The sequence below is a fragment of the Rissa tridactyla genome, chromosome 15, assembly GCF_028500815.1.
Source record: "Rissa tridactyla isolate bRisTri1 chromosome 15, bRisTri1.patW.cur.20221130, whole genome shotgun sequence".
Taxonomy (NCBI): domain Eukaryota; kingdom Metazoa; phylum Chordata; class Aves; order Charadriiformes; family Laridae; genus Rissa; species Rissa tridactyla.
Window position 1 is genome coordinate 3,496,126 of NC_071480.1, and position 23,204 is coordinate 3,519,329.

At 54.4% G+C, this 23,204-nt stretch overlaps 1 protein-coding gene across 1 annotated transcript; it reads left to right on the plus strand.

Annotated features, from left to right (window-relative positions):
• Positions 1–3,127: 3,127 nt before the first annotated feature.
• LOC128918035 (tektin-3-like) lies at positions 3,128–9,744 on the plus strand (the record flags this gene model as incomplete). Its single annotated transcript, XM_054221887.1, has 7 exons — positions 3,128–3,706; positions 4,265–4,348; positions 5,001–5,071; positions 5,353–5,496; positions 6,356–6,578; positions 7,796–7,950; positions 9,543–9,744. Coding segments are annotated over exons 1-7 (1,458 nt in total), but the record flags the coding sequence as incomplete, so codon positions are not given.
• Between the last annotated feature and the right edge of the window lie 13,460 nt (positions 9,745–23,204).

The following is a 23,204-nucleotide window of genomic DNA, read 5'->3' on the forward strand; positions in this document are numbered from 1 at the left end:
CAGGGATGTGTTTACGGCAATAACTTAAAGTTCCCAGAACTTGCTGTAACTCCTTCGTGCTGGAAGGATTCTGTCCATGCTCTATTTTTTTCAGGGTATCCTGAGGGACAGAAGCAGCTCCCTTAATCCACCAGACCCCCAGGAATTTAACTTCCTCTGCACGTCCCTGACACTTTGCGTCTGGAATTTCCAATCCTAAATCCGATAATGTTTTTTGGATGTTTTGCATCGTCTTGTACACTTTCTTGGCTCTCTCCCCCTATTAGGATGTCATCAATATATTGGTATATCGTACATCCCTGTGAAACAGGAATCGCTGATGGCACTTTAGCTAAAGCATTAGGAGCAATGGTGGGGGAATGCTTGTATCCTTGTGGAAGTCGGTTAAAATATATTGGGCTCCTTTCCACGGGAATGCAAACCGCGCTTTGTCCTGCTCAAGGAGGGGAATCATAAAAAACCTGCCTTTTACATCTAAGGCAGCCATCCAAGGACGGGCAGCTCCTTTTATCATTGTCACAATTTCCGCGATATTCGGAACCGCAGCGGTCAGGGGTGCAGTGTTGGCGTTTAACTTTCGGTAATCTACTGTGAAACGCCATTGCCCGGTTGGTTTCTTTACTGGCCACACCGGTGAATTATAAGGCGAGTGAGTGCTCTTAATGATGTTTCTTTTTTCTAAATCTGATGCCACCCCGTCTGCTCCTGCAAGTGCCGCTGCAGGCAGTGGGTACTGTCGGATGTTGGTAGTTTCAGAGGGAGGCAAAGGTGTAGAAGTTTCTAACAGGCCCAATTTAACTGTGTCTAATCCTTTTTTGCGTCCTGCAAAACTCCACACGGTTCCATTCCACCCCTCGTGTAGTTTCGCAAACAACCTAGTACAGGGAATCACAGATGTTGCATTCTTCGCGTGCCAGCTGCGGCTGTATTCTACCTCAGAAGCCTCTGGATTTTAGGACTTTCCTTCATGTGTGAACAATGCTGTGTTTTTGTATTCTTGGCCAATTTAGTAATTATTCCACTTCCCTAAAACCAAATCATATGACTAAGCCGCTCAACAGTTGCCCAAAAGCTGCACCTGGTTGCCCAGGGGCTGCAAAACCTGCCCATGGAGGGCAGTAGGTTGTCCAGGGCAGGATCTAGGATGCCATGTGAGGGTATTTTCTTGCCCAGGGCTGGCCCCGGCTTGCCCATCCACAGCAATGCGTTGCCCAACAGCTGCATCGGGTTGCCATAGCGGCTGCAGGGAGCTGCCCGCGTAGAACCCGGTTACTGAGCACCCTGCGCCAGCGGCAACGCTGCCCTGGTTCTGTGACACAGAGGGCACTGGGGATGCTGCAGTGTCTGGCAGTGCTGCCACCCAACCTGACAGCACAGCACTGAGTAGCAGCCCCCCCCGCACACCCCCAAGCCTCTGCAGGGTGCGTATGTCCCTGAACTGGGAGGGAAAAAAACAGGTCATTCTCCTAATCCCCCTCCATATCTCTTCTGTCCTCTAAATGTACCCAGATGAGGTGGTCGGGGGCTCCTGTCGTTGTGTCCGTGTTCAGGGGTGGCACAAAGTGTCGCCCTGGGATGGCTTATCCCAAGGGGGATGCAGGGGCATTTATTTCAGCTGGAAATGCAGGGAAAAGTAGCCCTGGGCCGTTCCCAAGGGGTTTTCCCTCCCTTTCCTAAACGTGTGTCTGTCAGTGTCTGAAAGGGCAGAGTTTATTTGTGGGGGTGGGAGCCAGGGAAGCTGCCTCCCACCCTCCCAAGGCTGTTTCTCAGGTATAAAGCGGCACGGAGCTAGGGAAAGCGCCGTCATTTATCCCTAGCCGGGAGAAAAGGGCTGAAGGGAGCGGTTTGTGGGAAGCGGCACACACGGTGGTTTTTGTTGGACCTGAGCGCAGACATTTCGTCCTCGGTTCTGCCAAACTGCCTCGGAGGGTCGTGTTTGCGAAACCTTTTTTTTTTGCTAAATTTGAGGGTGTGAGTTTCCCGCTGCCTGTCCCACAGCCACTCCCATCAGGGATCTTGCTGTAGCACACCCGTGTCCTCGTCTTCCCCTGGGGCTCCGAGCCAGGCTGGGAGCAGTGGGGACGGGACGGTGTTAGGGGAAGGACACGTCGGGCTGGCTACAACAGCCGTATTCAGGGACTTATTCCTGCCCGTGGGTGACACTTGTAACCTCACAAGAGCTTCGTACCGAGCACCACGTACCCCTCCGGAGTGTTTGTCCTCAGATGAGGTGTGTTTGGTGGCCCCCTGCGTTATATGGCTGATAACCATCGATTGACAGCCTCAAGCTGGAGAGGACAATATGCAATTCTTGGTAGCAAAATCTTCATGTGTGGCCATTCCTCCTAGGGCTACTGCAAGGCTGGTGTTTCCAAACCACTCTGAAAAGACTGTGGGCCATCTCCTTCCCACGCACACTGATCTTACAGCAGGTGAGCCATCGACACCTTTCCTCCTTTGCAAGGCAAGAGGCGGCCCTTCTTTTGAGGCTGAACTAGGTGTGTGGGGGGATCAAATTTGGATATAGTCCTGCAAAGCTCAGCTCACCTGCAGGCTCCTCACTCCAGCATTTAAGGCAAGGGAAGATAGAGGGGGTGAGGATGGAGTCCCTCACCCACCCACAAATGGCGCTGGGCCGGTAGCAGATGTGTGTCCAAAAGGGACGCAGCTCTCGGGGCTGGGAATGGAACTTTTACAGAGAAAATGACCTCTGGAGTATCAGAAGATCAGCAGATACGCCAGCCAAAAGAAACAAAGGAACAGCAGAGAAGGAGCAACTCCAGTTTGACTGGATTGACAGATTTAAGGAAAAGGAAGGCACGGTATCTGTCATTCTCCTTACGGCCGTGATTTGTTTTTCTCCGCATTCCAAGACCTGATGCTAGACACTAACAACAAAGTCAAACGCTTTTATATACAAATGTTTGGGATGCTGTCAGGAGGGATTTGTTTTCAAGGGGTTTAGGCCTGTTCAGGCGCTGTGAGGGCGCTCTGTGCGTCGCTGTTTGTGTTTGAAGTTGCGAGTGTTGCTGTAAGAAGTAAGGCAAGTGCAGGAGGTTGCTGAGGTTGTCCTCTCTCCTCCTCTGTGCAGGACACGGACGGGACACACGAATAGCAGCGGTGGAGCATGGAGTCTGTCGGCTCTCCCTTACCAGCAAAGTTCGCCCATCCCAGAGCCATACCCACCAGGTTTCTCCCTGCCATCCACACCATGGCGTCAAGCTATAAGAACCGATTTCCTTACCGCCCCTTGCCTCAGAGCTACAGCCTCCCCTGGATGCCCAGCACCTACTACAAAACGGCTGCCAGCAAACCAACTTTGGCTGCCTTTTCCAAGAGTTCCCAGGGGATAACCGCCGGCGAGAAGCTTCCATCTGTTTCCACCAGAACCACCGTCTTCACCCGCTACACCCCTGAAGACTGGTACAAGTCCAACGTGACCAATTACAGGGAGTCGGAGACCTCCCAGAAGAACGCGGAGCGCCTGAGAGCCGATACCTCCCGCATCATTGACCACAAATACCAGCAGACCAAGAAAACGCAAGTAGAAAGCACCAAAAACCTGGGAGTGCGCGCCAATGACATCGCGTTTTGGAAATCGGAGCTCTGCCACGAGCTAGATGAGGTGATCGGGGAGACCAACGCGCTCACAGAGGTGAAGACCAGGCTGGAGAGAGCCCTGGCCGAGGCAGAGGCCCCTCTCCGGGTAAGCACCTGTCCCGGCGCGCTGCAAGCTGTAGCCTACTGCTGAAACATCTGCAGCCCTTCAAACGTCTCATTAAGTTTCACTGCAGCTCCGGAACGTCTAGAAAGCTTTTATTAAGAGGCTATTAGTTAAGTTAGTAGTAACCAAACCCCCCTTGCCATCTGCTGGATCCCCTATCAGCACAGGCTGAGCACGTCAGAGCAGCGTTTGCTTAACTCAATATTTTTAGAAGCCGTACATCCAAAATCCCAGTTTGGGAGACAAAAGCCCGTGTCTTACCACGAGGCTCTGGCGAGGTGGGCATCAAGGCTGACACAGGTCCCCCGTTTCAGCTGTGGCTGCACCAGGGACACGTCTGCTCCCTCATGATGGTTTAATGCTGATGTTGCAGCTCGGCTGCTTGTTTTCGACAAAACCAGCTGTCCCGGGGCACTTTTTTCCCCCTCTTGTCATCTCCGTGCCCACCTAGAGTTTCTTTTCTTACATTATTGGAGATGGGGACGATCCCCATAGAGAGCCCTGCCCCTGCAGCCAGCGGTGACGGTGTGTCCCCAACAGGTCGCTCAGGAGTGCTTACTTCACCGGGAGAAGAGGATGGGCATCGACCTGGTCCACGACAACGTGGAGGAACAGCTCTTAACAGTAAGTTGGGTAACTCAGATCATGCGTTGAAGCTATTTTCACCAGATTTAAAAGTTATGGGATTTGGAGCACTGATCACCTGCCTCCAGCAGCCGGAGCTTCACAAAGGCAATGGGTTTGTGCTGAAGTCAAGTGAGCTGAGAGCAACACACTTCCTCCGGTGGAGCTGAATGTGTCTCAGAAATTCAGCCTGGGCATTTACACCGAAGTCAAGTCCATCTCCTCTTGTCCCGTACGGATGGGATTCCTCCTGGGGAGGAAACCATTTTGGGAGCAAAAAGGGCAGGTGCTGATCTGGGGACGGAGGTGTGTAGTGGTCCAGGGAACCACTCTGCCTGTCCACACCAGGATGTGTCCCTGTCCGTGCAGTGGGACTAACCACCGCTTGACACTGAGGTCAAGGTGAAAAAATCCTTATTGACCCACCCTGAAAGGGAACGCAAAGGCCGTGGCTGCAGCCACAGCACCCTTCTGTCCCCTCCAGGGCGCTGGGCGCAGGCTCAGCTGCGAGTTTTCCTGCCTGTTTGCTTTGGGCAGGAAGACAAGCAGGCAAGTTCTTGCTGTGTGTGGGGTTGGAGAGGTCCAAGGGGAGGAGTGTGACCAGGACGAGTGAGGATGGACGCTGATGGGGTCCTCTTTTGCCTTTGCCCAGGAAGTTGATGTCATCAGGTCGTGCCAGGAGAAGATGCAGGAGTTCCTGGACAAGGCCAAAGCCCAGATCACGTAAGGAGGAGCTCCTTCTCTCATGTCGTAGGGCTGATGTGCATTTGTGGTCACAGCAGAGCCCCAGCAGAACCCCAGCAGATGTGAACCCCCAGAAGAAGCCTGTCTCTCCCCACACCCCGCAGGCGTAAAGCCCATGGAGGGTCCATGGCATGCGGGCGGTGATGCTCGTGGGAGGACAGAGCTGCGGGGGGGGCCGGGAGCTGCTGTGGGGAGTGGAACGGGGAGGAAGCCATTCCACCCGTACGTCCCCACCGATGGCTGCTGTTTGCATGTTGAAGGTACAACCGGGTGGCCCAGCAGAATCTGGAGAAGGATCTGGCCAACAAGCAGGTGGCCCACCAGATCGACGACAGGTGCCACCACCTGATGAACACCTCCCAGGGCATCAGTTACTACCGAGGGGTGGAGCAGGTCGATGCCACGTGAGTGCACGCTGTCGGTCCCCAGCAGCAAGCTGTCCCCGGGATACGCGGTGCCTCTCCCTGGCAGGGAGCTGCTTGTCCCCAACCCAGATCCATCCGGCCTGGAGACACCTCCCTCAGAGCGGTCATTTCTCTCCGCTCCCCGGAAAGGGAGCACAACCCTCTGCTGACAGTTGGATGCCAAACATCCAGAGGGTGAAAGCCAGTCCCACCTCATTAAACATTCTACCAGGGGTTGAGAGATCAGCCTGCCAAGTAATTCAGCGGAGCACCTCTGCTGAAACAACTCACTAAGTTTATGCATATTTTCAAAGATGTGTCTTAGTTGTTGCCAGGCGATGTTTATACTTTTCAAGGACTCTTTTCAGCTTCCCATAGAAGTGAGGAGGAGCATAGGCAGAACAAGGGAAAGGCCAACGGAATATTCCGTACCATAGATGCCATGCTCAGGATATAAATGGGGGTTGGTGCGGGGTGGGAATATGCGGTCGGGGCTCGGGAAGGTGCCAGTTCACTAGGTGGTGAGAGTGACTTGTGTCATTATTATTATTGTTATTATTATTATTATTATTATTATTATTGTTCGTTTCTGTTACTGTTCTATTAAACTGTCCTTATCTCCACCCATGAGTTTTTCCCTTTCCCTTTCCCCTCCTTTTCTCCCTCGTCTCCCTTCTGGGGGGGAGGGGGAGAACTGCACCAGCACACGCGTGGTCCTGGCTGCTGGCTGGGGTTAAACTATGACATACAGTCCAATTAAAAGTGTAGATTTAAGCTATAGTGAATCCACGCTGCTCCCTGGCAGGGTCCATGCCTGCCCACATCCAGCTTACCGGGGGCCTCTCCTTTTCCCCGCCAGGATCTCGGTGCCGCAGTCCTGGGCCAAGTTCACCAACGACAACATCCTCCGCTCCCAGAGCGAGCGGGCGGCCTCCGCCAAGCTGCGGGACGACATCGAGAACCTGCTGGCGGTGACGGACAGCCAGATGTGGCGGCAGTTCAACGCCGTGAACGTTGCCTTCACCAACCGCATCGCCGAGACGGCCGATGCCAAGAGAAAGATTCAGACCCACCTGGCCAAGGTAGCCTGAACCCCTCCCTTTTGGTGTGACACTGTCACTTCCCGGTGACACCTCCAAAGCGCGACCCTCCACGCAGACCTGGCCCCAGCAGAGGAACGGTCACCACAAGAACCTGGTTATAGCATCATTTAGAATCATAGAGCCATAGGATGTGTTGGGTGTGAAGGGACCTCTCAAGGCCACCTAGTCCAACCCCCTGCAGTCAGCAGGGACATCTTCAACTGGATCAGGTTGCTCAGAGCCTCATCCAGCCTGGCCTTGAATGTCTCCAGGGATGGGTCCTCCACCACCTCTCTGGGCAACCTGGGCCAGGGTCTCCCCACCCTCAGTGCAAAGAACTTCTGCCTAATGTCTCATCTAAACCCGCCCTGCTCTAGTTTAAACCATTGCCCCTCGTCCTCTCGCTACATGCCCTTGCAAACAGCCCCTGCCCAGCTTTCTTGGGGACTTTCTTCTTGGAGCAGGATGAGTTGGCAGTGTAATTTCATCCCAAGGGATACTGCCCGTTGCTCATCCCAGCTGACAGCCTGCTAGCACAGGGATTTCCAGCAGAAAATGCCAGCGCTACTTGCATCAGCGCTAGTTACTTCAGAGGCGCTGGCTGCCCTGCAGAAGGTCTTTACTGGGACTCTGCTGGGGTGTCTGCTGTGGGGTTTGCAGCTTTGCTGCTCCTCCAAGGACGTGTTTTCGGTCTCAGCACTCTGTGGTTGCTGCACAGGTATCGGTGTGTTTGCTCCGCCAAGCAGATGAAGTGGAGATCAGCCATGGGCAGCAGGCTCGCACCACTGGCTCTCATGGAAAGCTGCCTGAAAAGTGCTCGGCACAGATTAACCGAGCAGAAACTGGGCTTGCAGCATCGCGGGCTGGTGCCACATCCTTCAGCGAGCATCCACCAAAAACCTGCCCTCTGTTAGTTGCTAGTGATGGACGATCAGTTCCTGCAAGCAGTAATTTTGGGGAGCGGGTAATTCAGTAGATCCATCACTGCTCCAAAACCTCCTCTGATGTGACAGCAAGAGCAAAGAGAGGCTTTTCCCCGCAGAGAAATGGCTGCTGGATCTGTGCCTCCATCTATGGCAGAGTGAGAGCAGTCTGAGCCCGGGGTCTGCTAATTGAACTTGGTTTTTTTCTGCAGATGGATGGCAGAAAAGGGAAATCCCGTTGCCGCTGGAGAATATATTTGTTAAATTTATGCATGTGTTTCTTTCTTACGCCAGACAGTGCAGGAAATATTCCAGACCGAGAGGAATATAGAAGCCATCCAAAAGGCCATTAGGGACCAGGGGCCTCCATTAAAGGTGGCTCAGACCCGGCTGGACCAGCGCACTCGGAGGCCAAACATGGAGCTGTGCCGGGACACTGCCCAGCTGCGGTAAGGCAGGAGCGCGGGGCCGGCGGGGACCTCGAGGGCTCACGGGTGGTAGCACTCGGGAGCATCGCTGGATGACAAAATTAATCATGGGGGGTTGCTTTTTTTTCCTAAAGAGTCCTTCCAGAAGTGCACCGACATAATCAAAAGCAATGAGCGGGTATCCCAGCCTTTGGGTGCTGGGAGAGCTCTGCGCCCACAACGGAGGCTGTACCCCATGGCCGGGGGCGGCCTGATGCCACCCCATGAGGGGCTGGATTTTTCCTACTTGCGTCAACCCCGTCTTCTCTCCTGCCTGCTTCCCGGCGGCTGGATGGGCTCAGGTTTGAAGGACAAGCCCTTTACTCTCCAACAGGCTCATGCTGAGAGCTCTTAGGTCCTTCCTTTTGGGTAACCGCAAGGGTGCAGCTGCTGTGCAAGGTGCTGTGTCCAGTGCTGGGCTCCCCGGTTCCAGAAGGACAGGGAACTGCTGCAGAGGGGACACCAAAGGGCTACCAAGAGGATGAGGGGACTGGAACACCTCTCTTGTGAAGAAAGGCTGAGGGATTTGGGTCTCTTCAGGCTGGAAAAAAGACGCCTGAGGGGGCACCTTCTCAACGCTTATCAATACTGAAAGGGGGGGTGTCAGGAGGATGGGGCCAGGCTCTTCTCAGTGGTGCCCGGGGACAGGACAAGGGGTAACGGGCACAAACTTGACCATAGGGCGTTCCACCTCAACAGGAGGAGGAACTTCTTTGCTGTGAGGGTGGCAGAGCCCTGGCACAGGCTGCCCCGAGAGGTGGTGGAGTCTCCGTCTCTGGAGACATCCCAAACCCGCCTGGAGGCGTTCCTGTGCCACCTGCTCTGGGTGACCCTGCTCTGGCAGGGGGTTGGACTAGGTGATCTCCAGAGGTCCCTGCCAACCCCCGCCAGCCTGGGATTCTGTGCACCACTCGGAGAAGCAGTGAGGGCTGTGCTCACCTCCCCTGGGGACACTGGAAATCCTGTCAAGGACAGAGGGAGCTCTTTAGCATTGCACCCCGAGGGGCTGTGGAGGATCAGGCACCCTGAACTTCACACCTCCTCCTGGCAGCCCGCTGGGTGAGGCTCCCTGGGAAGCCTTTTCAAAGCAATTTAAACCCAGCCCCAGAGCCTGTTTAGCATCTCTCACGCCATCCTTTGTTCCATCCTCCACTTGTTTCACCTTCGCTTTTAGCCTCTCCCAGCTGTCCTCTTTCGCTGCGCGTGCACCCGTGGGTGTGGGGAGGACCCTTGCACGGGGAAATCCAGGAGGGGGAGCCAAGAAAGCCACAAAATCGAACAGGAACGGGAAACCACAGCTGCTCGTCCCTCTGCTTGGTGGCACCACCTGCTCTGGCAGACGCGGCTGCGCGTTGCCGAAGCCTTCGAGCAGACGTTCACTGTGCCTCCCCGCCGAGACCCCGAGGAGCTCTGCCCTCAGCTTCCCCATGGATCTGCCACAAACAGGGGGGGTCCGAGTGAGTCTGAGCACGCTGAAGGGGGAAAACCCATGCCCCAGGGGCCCATCAGCAACGCCATGCTAGAAACCACCCACGTGATGGGACTTCTAATGAGGGCTCCTTGCTGTTTTCCAGCCTTGTCAACGAGGTCCGTGACATCCATGAGACGGTGCAGACTCTTCAGCAGCAGCTGAGAGACAGCCAGGACACCTTGCAAATGCTGGTTCGCGCCAAGGCCGTCCTGCAGCACGACCTGGCCGTCAAAGCCAACTCCCTGTTCATCGACCAGGAGAAGTGCATGGCGATGCGCAAGACCTTTCCCAGCACCGCGCAGCTGCTGGGTCCCATCTAGGCTGGGCTCAGCCCACCCCACGGCATCCGTTGCCAGAGTTACCAGTTTTCTCTATATGTTATAAATAGTACATGATTAACCTTCTACTTCCTGATGGAAGCCTGGCTACAAATTAAATTATCACTTTGCATGTCACATGGTCTACCAGGAGTATTTTTTTTTTCCCTTTGGTTTTTCTCTTTCCACTGCTCTTTCACGGTGTGCCAGAAAGTAACTGAAAATATCCTGGATGCAACTAAGAGTAAATCCACCCACGGGGATTCATTCCTACCCATTCGGTCTGCGATTTCAGGAGCAAATGTCGCATCCTCCTCCTTTGGAGTCTGATGTGGAAAAAGCACAGGGTGAAGCCATGTCTCAAATCACCTCCTGTGCTCCATGGGCCTTAGCGTGGCTTTTAGGAGGATCTGCCCCATGACCTTCCCAGCCACAGAGGTGACGCCGACAGGTCCGTACCCTCCTTTCCACCCTTTTTAAAAATGGGTGCATTGTTTCCCTTTTTCCAGTGCCCGGGGACTTCACCTGATGCCATGACTTTTCAAATACCACCTTCTTCCAGGAACACCCCTTGTTTCCTTTGGGGTATTGCACTGGTGTTTCCCTCTTGCCTCCTGTGACCTCAGGAGCCCCCGGCTCATCTCTCCAACACTTCAAGTGTGAGGCAGCGTCACCAGCGCGTCTCAGAGCAACAGGCCCTCGCTGGCACCCTGTCCCTCCAACCTTGGCATCTCATCCCACAGGGACAGCCCGATATTGTCCCCCTCTCCCTTCAAGCCTTGTTTAAAGCTCTGTCAATGAGCCCCGCTACCTCCTGAGCAAAGACCCTCTTCCCCCTTGGAGGTGGGTGGGGAGACACTGGCCCAGGTTGCCCAGAGAGGTGGGGGAGGCCCCATCCCTGGAGACATTCAAGGCCAGGCTGGATGAGGCTCTGAGCAACCTGATCCAGTTGAAGATGTCCCTGCTGACTGCAGGGGGGTTGGACTAGATGGCCTTGAGAGGTCCCTTCCAACCCAACGCATTCTGTAATTCTGTGTACTTTCTAACCACTTTTTTGGGGAAAATATGTCAAGGGCTCTCAAAAGAGGCAGTTAAAGCACTTTAGTTTCTGCAGAGCCCGTTTTGATGTTGGAAATAACAATGCCAATGATGTAAATTAGCTAGCAGGAGTTTGGAGTGAGGCTCCCTGGGTGTGATGGTGCTGTTACCTGAAATAAAAGTTCTCGAAACCAAAAGTAGTTTAGAGAGGAAATACTGCTTTATTTGCCACCAGTCTGAACAGATCCTCCACAGGGAGGTCCTGCAGGCCCAGGTGCCAGAGCATGGCCAGCAGCAGTCTGCGCAGGACCACGAAGTCGATGGCCCTGATCTTGGTCGTCCCGATGGCGACATCCAGCAGCTGGGCCAGGCTGAGCTGGGCCATGGCTGCTGCCGTGCCGGAAACGACAGAGGGACCTGAGCGGGACCTGAGCTCCTGGGGGAGTGGGAGAAAGAGCTGCCCAGGGGGCCCTTTCTGCCTGGGGGAGACTGGGATGGGTGGGAGGGATGGGCAGTCAAAGCCTTCCTCCTCCTCCCCCCCTCGTCCTCGTCCTCCTCCCTGTCCGCGTCCTCCTTGTCCTCGTGCTTCTCCTCCTCCTCCTCCTCCTCCTCTGTTGCCTCCTAGCAGCAGAGTGGTCACAGCGGCGGTGGTACGGGTGACAAGGGACAATGCAGCGTCCCCCGTTGCTGGGCGATGCCCCGCTCCCGGCTGGTCCTTGGGATGCGGTTATCCACAGGCATGGGAGAGGCCGAGGGTCCCGGCTGCCTTTTCCACCTCCATCCCTGAGGCGCAGCTGGCGCAGGCTGATCTGTGGCCGCAGCCAGCGCAGCCCGAGCCCGGGCAGAGGCAGCTCCCTCGCAGGGCTGTCCCGGTCACTCAGCCCGCTCCGGTGACACGTCCCGCAGGAGACCAGGCCCCGCTGGGAACCACCACGAATATTTTTTTTTGGAGGAATCGAAGTGCAAGACAGATTTTACCTTCTCCCTTAGACATCAAAGACTGCTGGTGACAGCACCAACTCCCTTTGGTTTCTAGCATCTTGCTCCAAAGCAAAGAGCCACAGAAGCAGGGAAAAAGAAACACAAATAAACACGAGCTGCCAGACAAGCCTAGGAAGGATTCAAACACTGGGAAAATCTCTGAATCCGAGTGATCTGTCAGACAAGTACGTAGGAAAAGAATCAGCAAGAACTTCTTTTCCCTTACAGCCCTCCAAGCCCGACCATTCCACAGTGGGGGCACTGCCATCTCCCTCCTTCGGTGAGGCACTCCAAGAGAGTTCCCAGGAAAGGAGGCGGGTGGGGAAGCAGGAAAGGGAGCAGAGAGTTGCTCTTCTAAAAGATACGAGAGATCCGTTTTCAGGCACTGGAGCAACAGCCACAGCTGGGCTCCGAGCATCCAGTGGGGCCAGGGGTTGCAGGTGTGGGACGCAGTTGGGATCCCCGGTGACTGGTCCAGCTCTTGCAGGTGGCTTGGGACCCCAGAAGCATCCGTGACCCACCTGGTGCCCACTTTCTCCTATCCCCGGCAGATGGAGGTGCGGCAACCCCCAGCAACACGCCGGCCACACTGCCCAACTTCCCGGGTGCTCTGGACACGTTCTCCAAGCTGTGGACCTCGAAGAGCCTGCAGAGCATGAACAGCCCCATCCCCTCCATGGCCTGCTCCCCACGGGCAGCTGCAGCCCCTCTGGACATCCTCGCCCCATGGCCACCAGCCCACCTGGACCCCGTGCCCCCCACGTGCCCCCCCCGCAAAGGCCCTGGCCACCATGGACGGCCAGAGACAAAGCTGGGTTGGTGAGGGGGGAGAATCGGGGGGTCTGGGCCAGTGTGTTGGGAGCGGGGAGTCCCCCAGAAACACACGGGAATCATTGTCTGGGTCTTGTTGTTATATTTAAGTAGAAGCCTCTCCTCTGCCTTACAACATTCAGCACGGCTTCTTGCACAGACCCCCCTGAACACCCCCTCACCCCGTCCTCCCTCCCTCTGCACCTCTGCAGGGCAGGGGGGAAGCAGAACTGGGGGCTGTGATTTGTCAACGTGATGCCCCCCCCAGCCTGTGACCACCGTTCCTGGCTCTTCCCTGGGCAAGAGGGGAGCTGGGGGGGTTTAGTTTTCAAATCAACCTCGCTTAAAACAAGAAACAAACCAGCCCACCCAAGACCCCAGTAAAAAACAGTTACGAGGTTTTTTATTATTTAAAGAAGAATTATTAATTTAATTATTTATTTAAGATTCATGAACTTAAAAAAAAAATGAAAAATCCCGTTCATAACACCAGCTGTTCCTGGCTGGCTGCCTGGGTGCTGGGTCCGTCCCGTGGGGCCCCTGCTCAGCAGGCAGCTGCTCGTCCAGCCGGTCCCTGCAGGTGTGGCCGTCCTTCCCCAGCAGATCCCTCACGTTGTGCTGGAAGGAGAGAGCGGGCTGGCTGAGCCCCGGGGCCGAACTCCGCATCTGGGGAAACTGAGGCACGGCTCCCCGAGATGCTCAGCATCTCCCTCCCAGCCTCAGTCGCCCCTTTTGCATCCCCACCATCATTATTCCTACCTTGCCGGGGAGCAGGAGGGGCTGGAAGGCTGTGGGGGGCTGGAGGCAGTCCATGTGCTGCAGTGGGGTGGTGTCCTTCTGCGAGCCCCTGCAGCTCCGTGGCACGGTGGGGTCCCTGCCCTCGGCCGCTGGCGCCCTGTTGGACGGGGCACAGGGATGCTCAGTGCCCAGTACTGTGGCACCCCGTGCTCCAGCCTGCTACGGCAGGGAGGGGGCCAGGGGGTGCTCCCCGGTGGTATCTGTCCCTTCCGTCTCCCCTCCCACTGCGGCAGGAGACCCTCCACCCGTCCAGCCATCCTGGATCTGCTCTTTCCCCACAGCTCCCCAAGCCCAAGTTCAGGCTGAGACCCGACAGAACTCGTCACATGTGGCTTCAGCACCCTTGAGACAGAGACCTGGGCCAGGTGGGGCAGTGTGGGCAGGCTGTAAAACCCCACAGAGCGGGGGCAAGCACAGCTGCCCCTGCGCAGCACATCTCTGCTCCCCTGCCCTGCCCAAGCCCCCCTGGAAGCCTCCGCCCCCACCCTGCTCGGGGCAGCGTCCTCAAATTCACAGGCTTGTACCCCATGGCACCTCCATCCCCGCTCTTCCCCCTGGGGAGGGCGCCCTGGGTCCCTGCTGCCGGGCAAGGCTGCGACGGGGCTTGGCAGGGTCGCACCCCCTAGGCAGACACCCGCACCCCCGTGCCAGCACCCGTCTCCCCCGTCCCACCCACGGTGCCGGGTCCTACTCGGGGCCAAGCAGCCGCATGCTGGGGGGCCGGTCCCAGGACAGGCTGTGGACATGGCTCAGCAGCTACTTCATCAGCATGCCCACGGATCGCTGGGAAATTGTTCCTGTGCCAGGGACCACGTGGGCACCAGTCGGGGAGCCAGAGGGACCGGGGCGAGCGTTGTGCCTGCAGCCACCACTGACCCCATCGCACTCACTCCTTAATCCCAGCGGCATCCTCAGCCCCTGGCTGCGGCGCCTTCTCCTGGAGCTGCCCCACGATCCTCTTGCCGTGCTCCTCCAGCTGCTGCCGGAAAGCCCCCAGCTCCAGGCGGTCCAGCTGTGGATGGGTGCACACCCTCAGCCAGCCGCCCCGCGATGGGACATCATTGTCCCCGGGGGGGACAGCTGGGAGGGGAAGGCCCTTGCAGGCAGGCCGCCATAGGCCCCCAAGGCCCGATGGTGCCAGTTTTGTGTGGTGGGGACAAGCCAACCCTCACCTTGGAGGCCGTCTCTTCACTGAACTGTTGCTGGACCTTCTCCTGGCCTATAACCTGGCTCAGCAGCTCCTCAATCGCGTCATTCAGCCGCTTCATGCTTGTGTTAAACTCGGTGAAGTTGACATTGGTGGCCAGGGCTGTCTCTGCTTTCTAGCAAGAGGGAAAGGCAGGAGAGCGGTGGGGAAAGGACGGCGGTACGATGGGCAGGGCCAGGTCGTGTCGGGAGGAGAGGGAGAAGCAGCTACATGGCCCTGCTCGCCCCATCACCCCCGTGGGCTTGGTCCCAGCAGCCAAAGGGACCTGGGGGGAAAGAGCAGGACCCGGCAAGGGAAATCCTGGAAATCCTCCCTCCCCTTGGCTGGTTCTGTCACCGAGCACCCAAGGGACCAGGGGTGTTTGTCACCCTGCCTGGGACCCCCTTGGCTGGTGCTGTGGCCCCTCAAGGGTGTAGCAGAGCAATTCCCAGCACCGGGTCCTCCTTGTCCGCTTTCTCCTTCTCCAGCCTCTCCAGGGCCTGGAACGGAGCCTTCCCATGCAGACAGCACCCCATGATGCCACGGCAGGGTCAGAGCTGCCTCCCAGCCAGCCCAGAACACTGGCCTCCTCGGCTTCTCAGACTCCTCCAGGAAAGGCATTTGGAAGCTCTGCAGAGCTGCGAGCAGGTTGGCAGGGGGACAAACGCCTTGTGGTGCCCAGCCTGGGCTCTGCCTGGAGGATGCTCTGACCCCACGGGGCTTTCAGCCACCTACCTCGGTATCTTTGTGCTCCTGGTGACTGTCAGCCAGGACGTCCCCCACGACGGAGCGGAGTTTCTCACAGTCCCCTTGTACCTGCAGCGTGGTGGCCTGGGTGCTCTTCAGCAGTTCTTCATCCTGCTTCAGGGAGGAAGATGACGAGGCAGTGCCATGCAAGGGGGCAGTGGCTGCCCCGTGGGGACAGACCCAGGTTACTTGGCTGGTGGCCATGGGCTATCAGTGCCAGCAGGACATTTGCACCAGACTGTAATTTCCTTCCATGCTGCTGACTTGTACAAGCCAGTCTGGGGGGCGGTGAGGGGCTCCCCCACGTTACTGCAAAGCACAACCAGCCGGGGGGTTCCTAGGAGCCCCCTGCCAAGCCCCCCATGTCGGCCTCTCCCTACGTGGCTCCTCCTCGGCAGCTGCTTCACCACCTTGCCCCTGGCTGTGGCCGCAGGGTGGTGGTCTGGGGTCGAGGGGAGCATGGCTTAAGCCTTGGGGTGGTGGTCTGGGTTCCCAGGGTTCCCTGGCTGTGTCCTAAGGGTGGTAGTCGGGGGTGCCAGGAACCATGGCTTTGTCCCCAGATCATGGTCTGGGTGCCCAGGGACTGTGGCTCTGTCCCCAGGGTGGTGGTCTGGGGTAGAGGGGACCCTGACTGCACCCTTGCAGCGGTGGTTTGCCTCACCACCTTGCCCACCGCCTGCCAGGATATGAAGGTGTTCACCATTTCCTGGAGCTTCTCATGGCGCTGGAGAAGCTGCCCCACCTTCACTCCGGTGTCCGTGCTGGAGACGGGGCGTGCTGCCTGCGCCTCTGCCTCCTCCTGCCCCATGTGCTGTATCGCCCTCAGCTTGTGTTTCTGCAGGAATGGGAGAAGGGATGGGCTTTGAGCTGGGATGGATGCAGCCAAGGAGCCCAGGTGCCCTGGAGGCTCCATGGCCCCAGCCAGTCCGGGGAGGCGCCACATCCAGCTGCTTCAGCTTGTGCTCTGTTTCCTGCAGTCCCAGGTCCTTCAGCTCCATCAGCTCCTGCTGATGGATAAATCCTGCTGATTTATCTCCTGCAGCATGGGCCTGGCCAGCAGGGGCACGGGCAGGCTTAGCCTCCACAGGGCCACTCAGGGGATGTCCCTTGTCCCTCAAGCCCTAATGCTCCCAGCCCCTCTGGCTCCCCTGCAACCCCCTCGGGTCCTTCTACCCCAGCTGCAGGAGGATCTGGGCGCTGACACCCACCTTCCCATCAGTTCCAGCCACCCCCACCTTTCCAAGGGCTTCGTCCAGTTGCCTGGTCTGGGAAGGGTGGTGCTGGCGGAGTCAGGGAGCAGCCCCCCGTATTGTCCAAGCAGTGTGGACCCCTGAAGAGGGAGTGTGCCTCTGGAAGCACCTAGGGGATGGGCAAGAGCCCCTACCCCTGAGATGCTGCTCTCATTCGCTTTGATCACCGAGTTCTGCTGACCCCCCTCCTTCCCTCCCCAAGGAACAAAAACTCTGCCATTTTGGGGTCGCTATGCCCAAGAGCCTCCACCTCCAACTGTCACATTGCCCACCACTCCTCGCCTGCTGACAAATGACTGGTCCAGCAGGGCACCTTCCCCAGTTGGCTCCCTCAGCAGCAGTGTCAGGAAGGTCTCTTCCACACACTCCAGGAACCCCCTAGACTGGTTCCTCTCTGCTGCTGTTTCCAGCAGCCATCTGACAAGTTGAAGGCCCCCAAGAACAAGGACTAGCCATTGTGAGACTTCTCCCACCCACTTCTAGACTATTTCATCTGCCTTGTCATCCTGCTTGGCTGGCCTGGCACAGACTCCCCCCAGGGTATCTGCCCTGTTGGCCTTCCCCGATTCTTACCAATAAACCCCCAACCATCATTAAACTCCAGACAATCCAAACCCTCCCTAACATACAGCGCTACCCCAACGCCTCTCCCTCCTTGCCTGTCCCTCCTCCTCAACAGCCTGTCACCTTCAACAGCCACACTCCAGCCATGGGATTCATCCTGCCAAGTTTCAATAATGGCAACTAGGTTTAGCATTCTGGCAGCACAGTGGCTTCCAGCCTCTCCTCTTTGTTGCCCGTGCTGCAGGTGTTGGTGGAGCGGCACTTCAGCTGGGCTGTCGGCCATGTCACCTTCTTCGAGGAACGCCCCTAGGTTCCTTTGGGGTATTGGCACTGGTGTTTCCCTCTTGGCTCCTGGGACCTCGGCAGCCCCTGCCTCATCTCTCTATGACTGCAAGTGTGCGGCAGCGTCACCAAAGCGTCTCAGAGCAACAGGCTGCGGGCCCTCGCTGGCACCCTGCTCCTCCAACCTTGGCGTGTCGTCCCACAGCTTGTCACGGGCAAGCCTGATACTGTCCCCCTCTCCCTTCAGGCCTAGTTTAAAGCTCTGTCAATCGGCCCCGCCAGCTCGTGAGCAAAGACCCTCTTCCCCCTTTGACAAAGGTGAACCCCATCTGACGCCAGGAAGCCTGGTGCCGTGCCGGCCATCCCACCATCGAAATGTTGCCATAGTGGACCCTCTGTTGCCCTCAGAAAGGAATCGCCTACGACTTTAACCCCTCTTTTCTTCCACGAGGTGGCCATGATACGTGGGGCAGGCCTTTCTGCCTCTGCCAGCACCTCCTCAGCCTGGCCGCGGCAGGATACAGGATCCCCTCCACACTGGGCATTTTCTAGCGGCCATTCCCGTTCCTGTCTCGGGGAGGGCAGAACACGGTTCCACCTGCCTCTCCCCGCCTCAGGCTCCCTGGCGCTCCTCAGCCCTTCTCACGGCCCTCGCAGCCCTGCCACCAGCCTGAGCAGATCGTCTCCCGTTCCCCACCCCCGCGCCGCTGCCCTCTCGGCTGCCAGCCCTCTCGGGGACGGGCTCTGGCGCTCTCTGCAGCCCCAGCGCTGGCCGGGCCGCCGCCTCCCTCCCGCCGCCCGGGCGGACACCACACGGCGTCGCGGCGGGGCGGCCAGGGCCGAGCTGCTGCCGCGCGGGGACGGCCCCGACTGACCACGGCCTCCCCGCGCGACAGGACGCCACGTCCCGTCTGGCGCGCGCCCCTTCCCGCCCTTTTCCCCCCCGCCCCGTCTGGCGCGCGCCGCTTCCCGCCCTTTTTCCCCGCTCCGAGTTGCGGGGACTCGTGCGCTGAGGGAGAAGCGGGGAGCCGGCGGGAGCGGCAGGGGGCAGAGGCGGCCGTTTCTTCGGTGCTCGCCCACGGGACTTGGCACACTGTACTTTTATAGAGAACAAGTCCTGTGAGGAGCGGCTGAGGGAGCTGGGGTTGTTCAGCCTGGAGAAAAGGAGGCTGAGGGGAGACCTTCTCGCTCTGTCCAGCTGCCTGAAAGGAGGGCGTAGAGAGTTGGGGGTTGGTTTCTTCTCCCAAGTAAGAAGCGATAGGATGAGAGAAAATGGCCTCACGTTGCACCAGGGGAAGTTTAGGGTGGTTATTAGGAAAAATTTCTTCACAGAAAGGCTTACGAAGCATTGGAACAGGCTTCCCAGGGAAGTGGTGGCATCACCGTCCCTGGAGCTATTAAAAAGCTGGGCAGACGTGGTGCCGAGGGACATGGGTTAGTGGTGGTTTTGTCAGTGTTAGGTTGATGGTTGGACTTGTGATAAATGATTTAATCGCAAGCAGGATTCCAATTAGAATTTATAATTTATTAAAGGAATAAAGGCAAGCAAACAGCGCTGGGTGTGCCGGGGGTCTCTGCCCAACCAAGACACACACCTTACAGACCCCATTTTTGGTTTATATCTCCTGTACTGATACATATTCATAACTGCCTCTAAAATGGTTGGCCCTTGCCAAAAATGGGTGTATCCCCCCTCTTACAGGTCACTATGCAGATACCAACAGGACCGGTTTAAGTTGGTATTCTAGAATGTTCGCCAGGTGGCTCCTGCAAAACACAGACACGATAGACACACTGTCTCGTCTGCGGCCACACAGACAAAACAATCAAAGGTCACACTTCACCCTGTGGCCCTAACACTGTTCCACACTGACACGAATCAGCTAAGCGCATTTCACAATCCCCCATTTTCTTTTTCTATGGCAGTGATTTGTGTTTTTGTTTCCAACCGAGTGAATTCTTGCCGAATGGGTATTAGTTTCGAATCTTCTTTTGTCTTTAGTATCATCAGGGAAAGAGTTTTCTCTTTCCCTGGTTCTGGATCAACAGGTACTGTAGCTATCTGCATTCCTTGTATAACTGAGTCTATTAGTCTAATAAAACAAGGTATAAAACCTGGAATTATTAACAATCCTGCAAATGCCCCCAATATAACAATCCCAATTTTAGTAAGCCAATCACCTCCCGTAAAGTTTTCCCAAAATCCTTCTAGGTCGACTCCAGTCCAAGTCTGAACTGGGACATGTGTAATTTTCTTCATTTCTTTTACAAGTTCATTTACAGCTTCCCCTTCATCATCAATTTCTAAACAACAATTACTAAGGTTAAACTTCCCACAAACACCTCCCTCTTGTGCTAGCAAATAATCCAAGGCTAAGCGATTTTGATACAAAGCAGTTCTCATCTTGGTATTTTGTCTCGCAATTCGTCCAAGGGCATCTCCAGTTGTATTTACAATTATTTCTAATACAGCTTGTAATCTAATTATTCTATTTAGCATATATATTGGAGTTCTGTAGCCCCAGGATCCATCTTCTGCCCATGTGGCTGGACCATAGTAGGCAATGACTCTTTCGGGAGGCCAATCTTTATCTTTCCAATGTCCAATTTGTAGACTCCGTTTATAGTGCCTTTTTCTTAATTCACCAGCTTCAGCATACACTTGGACTCCCAATCGCTCTCCTCGATTTATAGGTAACAGGAAAAAAGTGGGCCTTATAATTCCCAATACACAGGATCCCGTCCAATTTTGTGGCAAAAACGCATAAGCTAGTTTACCACAAATCCAATAATGTCCTTCAGGAGTGGGCCATCCATTTGGTGTGTTTGTTCCATTGGTCCAATTTTTAAATTGATCACTCATTTCCCATGGACTCCCCCACTTATCCCATTTATTCTGAGTTTCGTTCCATAGGTAACCTCCTTCACACTCTAGATTACCTCGTTTTCCATTCTCTTTTAAATTTTGCCAACAACTCCTTCCAATTATACTCGTTTGAAGTACCCACTGTTGTTTCCTGTTACCCTTTCCCATTGTTTTCCATATTTGAGGATTACTAATGTTGCTCTCCATAGCCTCCCACGGCCATCGTTCACCTTGGTTTGTTCCACCACAAACATAACAGTTAGTTACATTTAATGACTTAGCAATGTTTTCAGCAAGATTTACAAATAGATTTTTAGCGACTGTGGGAATTTCATATTCCACTCCTGTTTCTATTTCATGATAAAATGAGTTAAATAGTAGTCTGTGCTGTACCGATTCCCTTATTCTTTCTTTTATTTCAATATTATAAACCAAAGTCTGGGAACTTACCCGTCCCCTCCTAGTAGTTCCTCCGCACTGGCTGCAGTTGTTTGCCATAACCAGAGTCAAGGAGCTTACCCCAAATAGGACCAGAAGAGGTCCGGTCAGGGCCATAGTGATCGGCGGTCACAGCCCGAAGGGGTTGCAGCCCTTGGCAGACCTTTCAAGCCGCACCACTCGCTCCCCTCCGGTCTTGCCCTCTTCCTTAATCTTTTAAGGGGTAACCTTTAGTCAAGAAACACTCTTTGATTAAATTGACAACAATAAAACCTAACCCATGGTAGGTTATATAGGGGAGTGGTGGCCCCACAGCGAATGCACAAAAATTCTAAACTGTTTCCTAGATCCTTGACTTCTTTTTTGGAAAACGATATATTTTAAAACATGTAGAACACTTTGCCCTTAAAAATAAACAACACCGTTTACACAATGGACTAAATTACCTTTCCTAATAGGTATTCATCCCTGTCCACTAATTCTACAGGAGTAGTTACAATGAAATTCGCACAGCAACTTAGCTTATGCTTCTTGCTGAAGGTCTCTTTTAAGTTCGTCTGATGGTTAGCTTGGCTTCTCCGGGCTCAGATGTGACTCTCCACTCCTTCACTGGACCTTTCACTCGCGACACATGTGTCAAATCCTAATGGTGGTATTTGAGCCATCATCCCAATCTCTCGTAGTTCTTTTAACCTTTTTCCAATGGATATTATATATTTTTGGATACTATAATCTTCAACTACATTGTTCCCCAGGGGCATCCCTTGGGAGTAAGGCATTCCATATAACATTTCATACGGCGATAATCCAGTCTCACTGTGTGGCTTAGTTCTTATGTTTAATAGTGCCAGTGGTAGGCATTTTGTCCAGGACATCTGTGTCTCAATCATTAATTTAGCCAATTGCTGTTTTATTGTTTGATTCATTCTTTCTACTTTCCCTGAGCTTTGTGGGTGCCACGGAGTGTGGTATTCCCACTGAATACCTAGTGATTGACATAATTATTTTATTATTTTAGAAGTAAAATGTGTGCCCTGATCAGAATCAATATACTGGATTATCCCATATCTAGGTATTAAGTGTTCTAATAAGATTCTTACTACCATCTGTGCCGTAGCTCGTGCTACAGGGTAAGCTTCTACCCATTGTGTTAAATGATCTACTATTACTAGTAAGTATTTTATTCTCCCTACCTTAGGCAATCCAGTAAAATCGACTTGTATTCTTTCAAAAGGTCTGTAAGCTGTTTTCCTTCCTCCCGTGGCTGCTTGTGGAAACACTTTCTTGTTTACTTTTTGACAAGATAAACATCCTCGTGTGATTTGCTTTGCTATTTCAAAAATCCCAATACAGCCAAATCGTTTAAGGAAATGATCACTTATCGCCTTTGTACCCCAATGTCTTTGTGTGTGTAATCATTCTAATATTTGCCTGGCATAAGCTTTTGGCAATATCTCTCACCCGTCGGGCAGCATCCATTTTCCCTGTTCTAACTTAGCTCCTATTTTCTCTAATTCTGCCTGTTCCTCAGGGGTAAATTTCTTTTCTTTCTCCTCTAATTCTTTTTCACTAATGTCTCCTTGTACTACATTAATTTTAGCGACCGGAGTCCTCAGGGCTGCTTCCTGGGCCTCTCTATCGGCTAGGTTATTCCCTCTGGTTCGATAATCTAATCCCTTTTGGTGTCCTCTCACATGTACCACTGCTATCTCCTTTGGTTTTCTTAACGCCTTTAAAATTTTCACTATTAGTTCTTGATGTATTAGATTCCTTCCTTGGGTATTAATTAAACCTCTTTCCTCCAAAATTTTTCAAAAGTGTGGACTACTCCATACGCATATTTAGAATCCGTAAATATGGTCCCGCTTTTTCCTTGTAATAATTCCAGGGCTCTACAAAGGGCATACAGCTCACAAGCTTGAGCTGACCATGATGGACTCAGAGGTCCTGATTCTGTAAGTTCTAAATTTTTATTAATTATGGCATATCCTGATTTTCTCCTCCCTTCCACCACACGGGAGGAGCCATCTACAAATGACACTTCTGCATTTTCTAACTCAGTATCTCTTAAGTCCGGCCTCACCGTAGTCTGGGTCTCAATTACCTCTAAACAATTATGTTGTACTTCCTTTGATGACTCTCCAAACAAAAACTGTGCTGGACTCTGAGCAGAAGTCACCCTCAGTTCTAAATCGGGGGAGTCTATTAATATTGCTTCATATTTCAAGATCCGGCTGTCCGTTAACCATTTTTCTGCCTTTTGTTGTAAAACACTCCTGACATTGTGTGGGGTATACACTTTTAAAGGAGCACTAAAGGTAATTTTCCGAACTTCCTCTATTAATAATGCGGTAGCTACCAAAGCTTGGAGACAAGCAGGCCATCCTCTACTTACTGGATCAAGTAATTTAGAACAGTACCCCACAGGTTTTTTTATTCCTGCCCAGTCTTGAGTAAGAACTCCATATGCTGTCTGATTTGATGTATT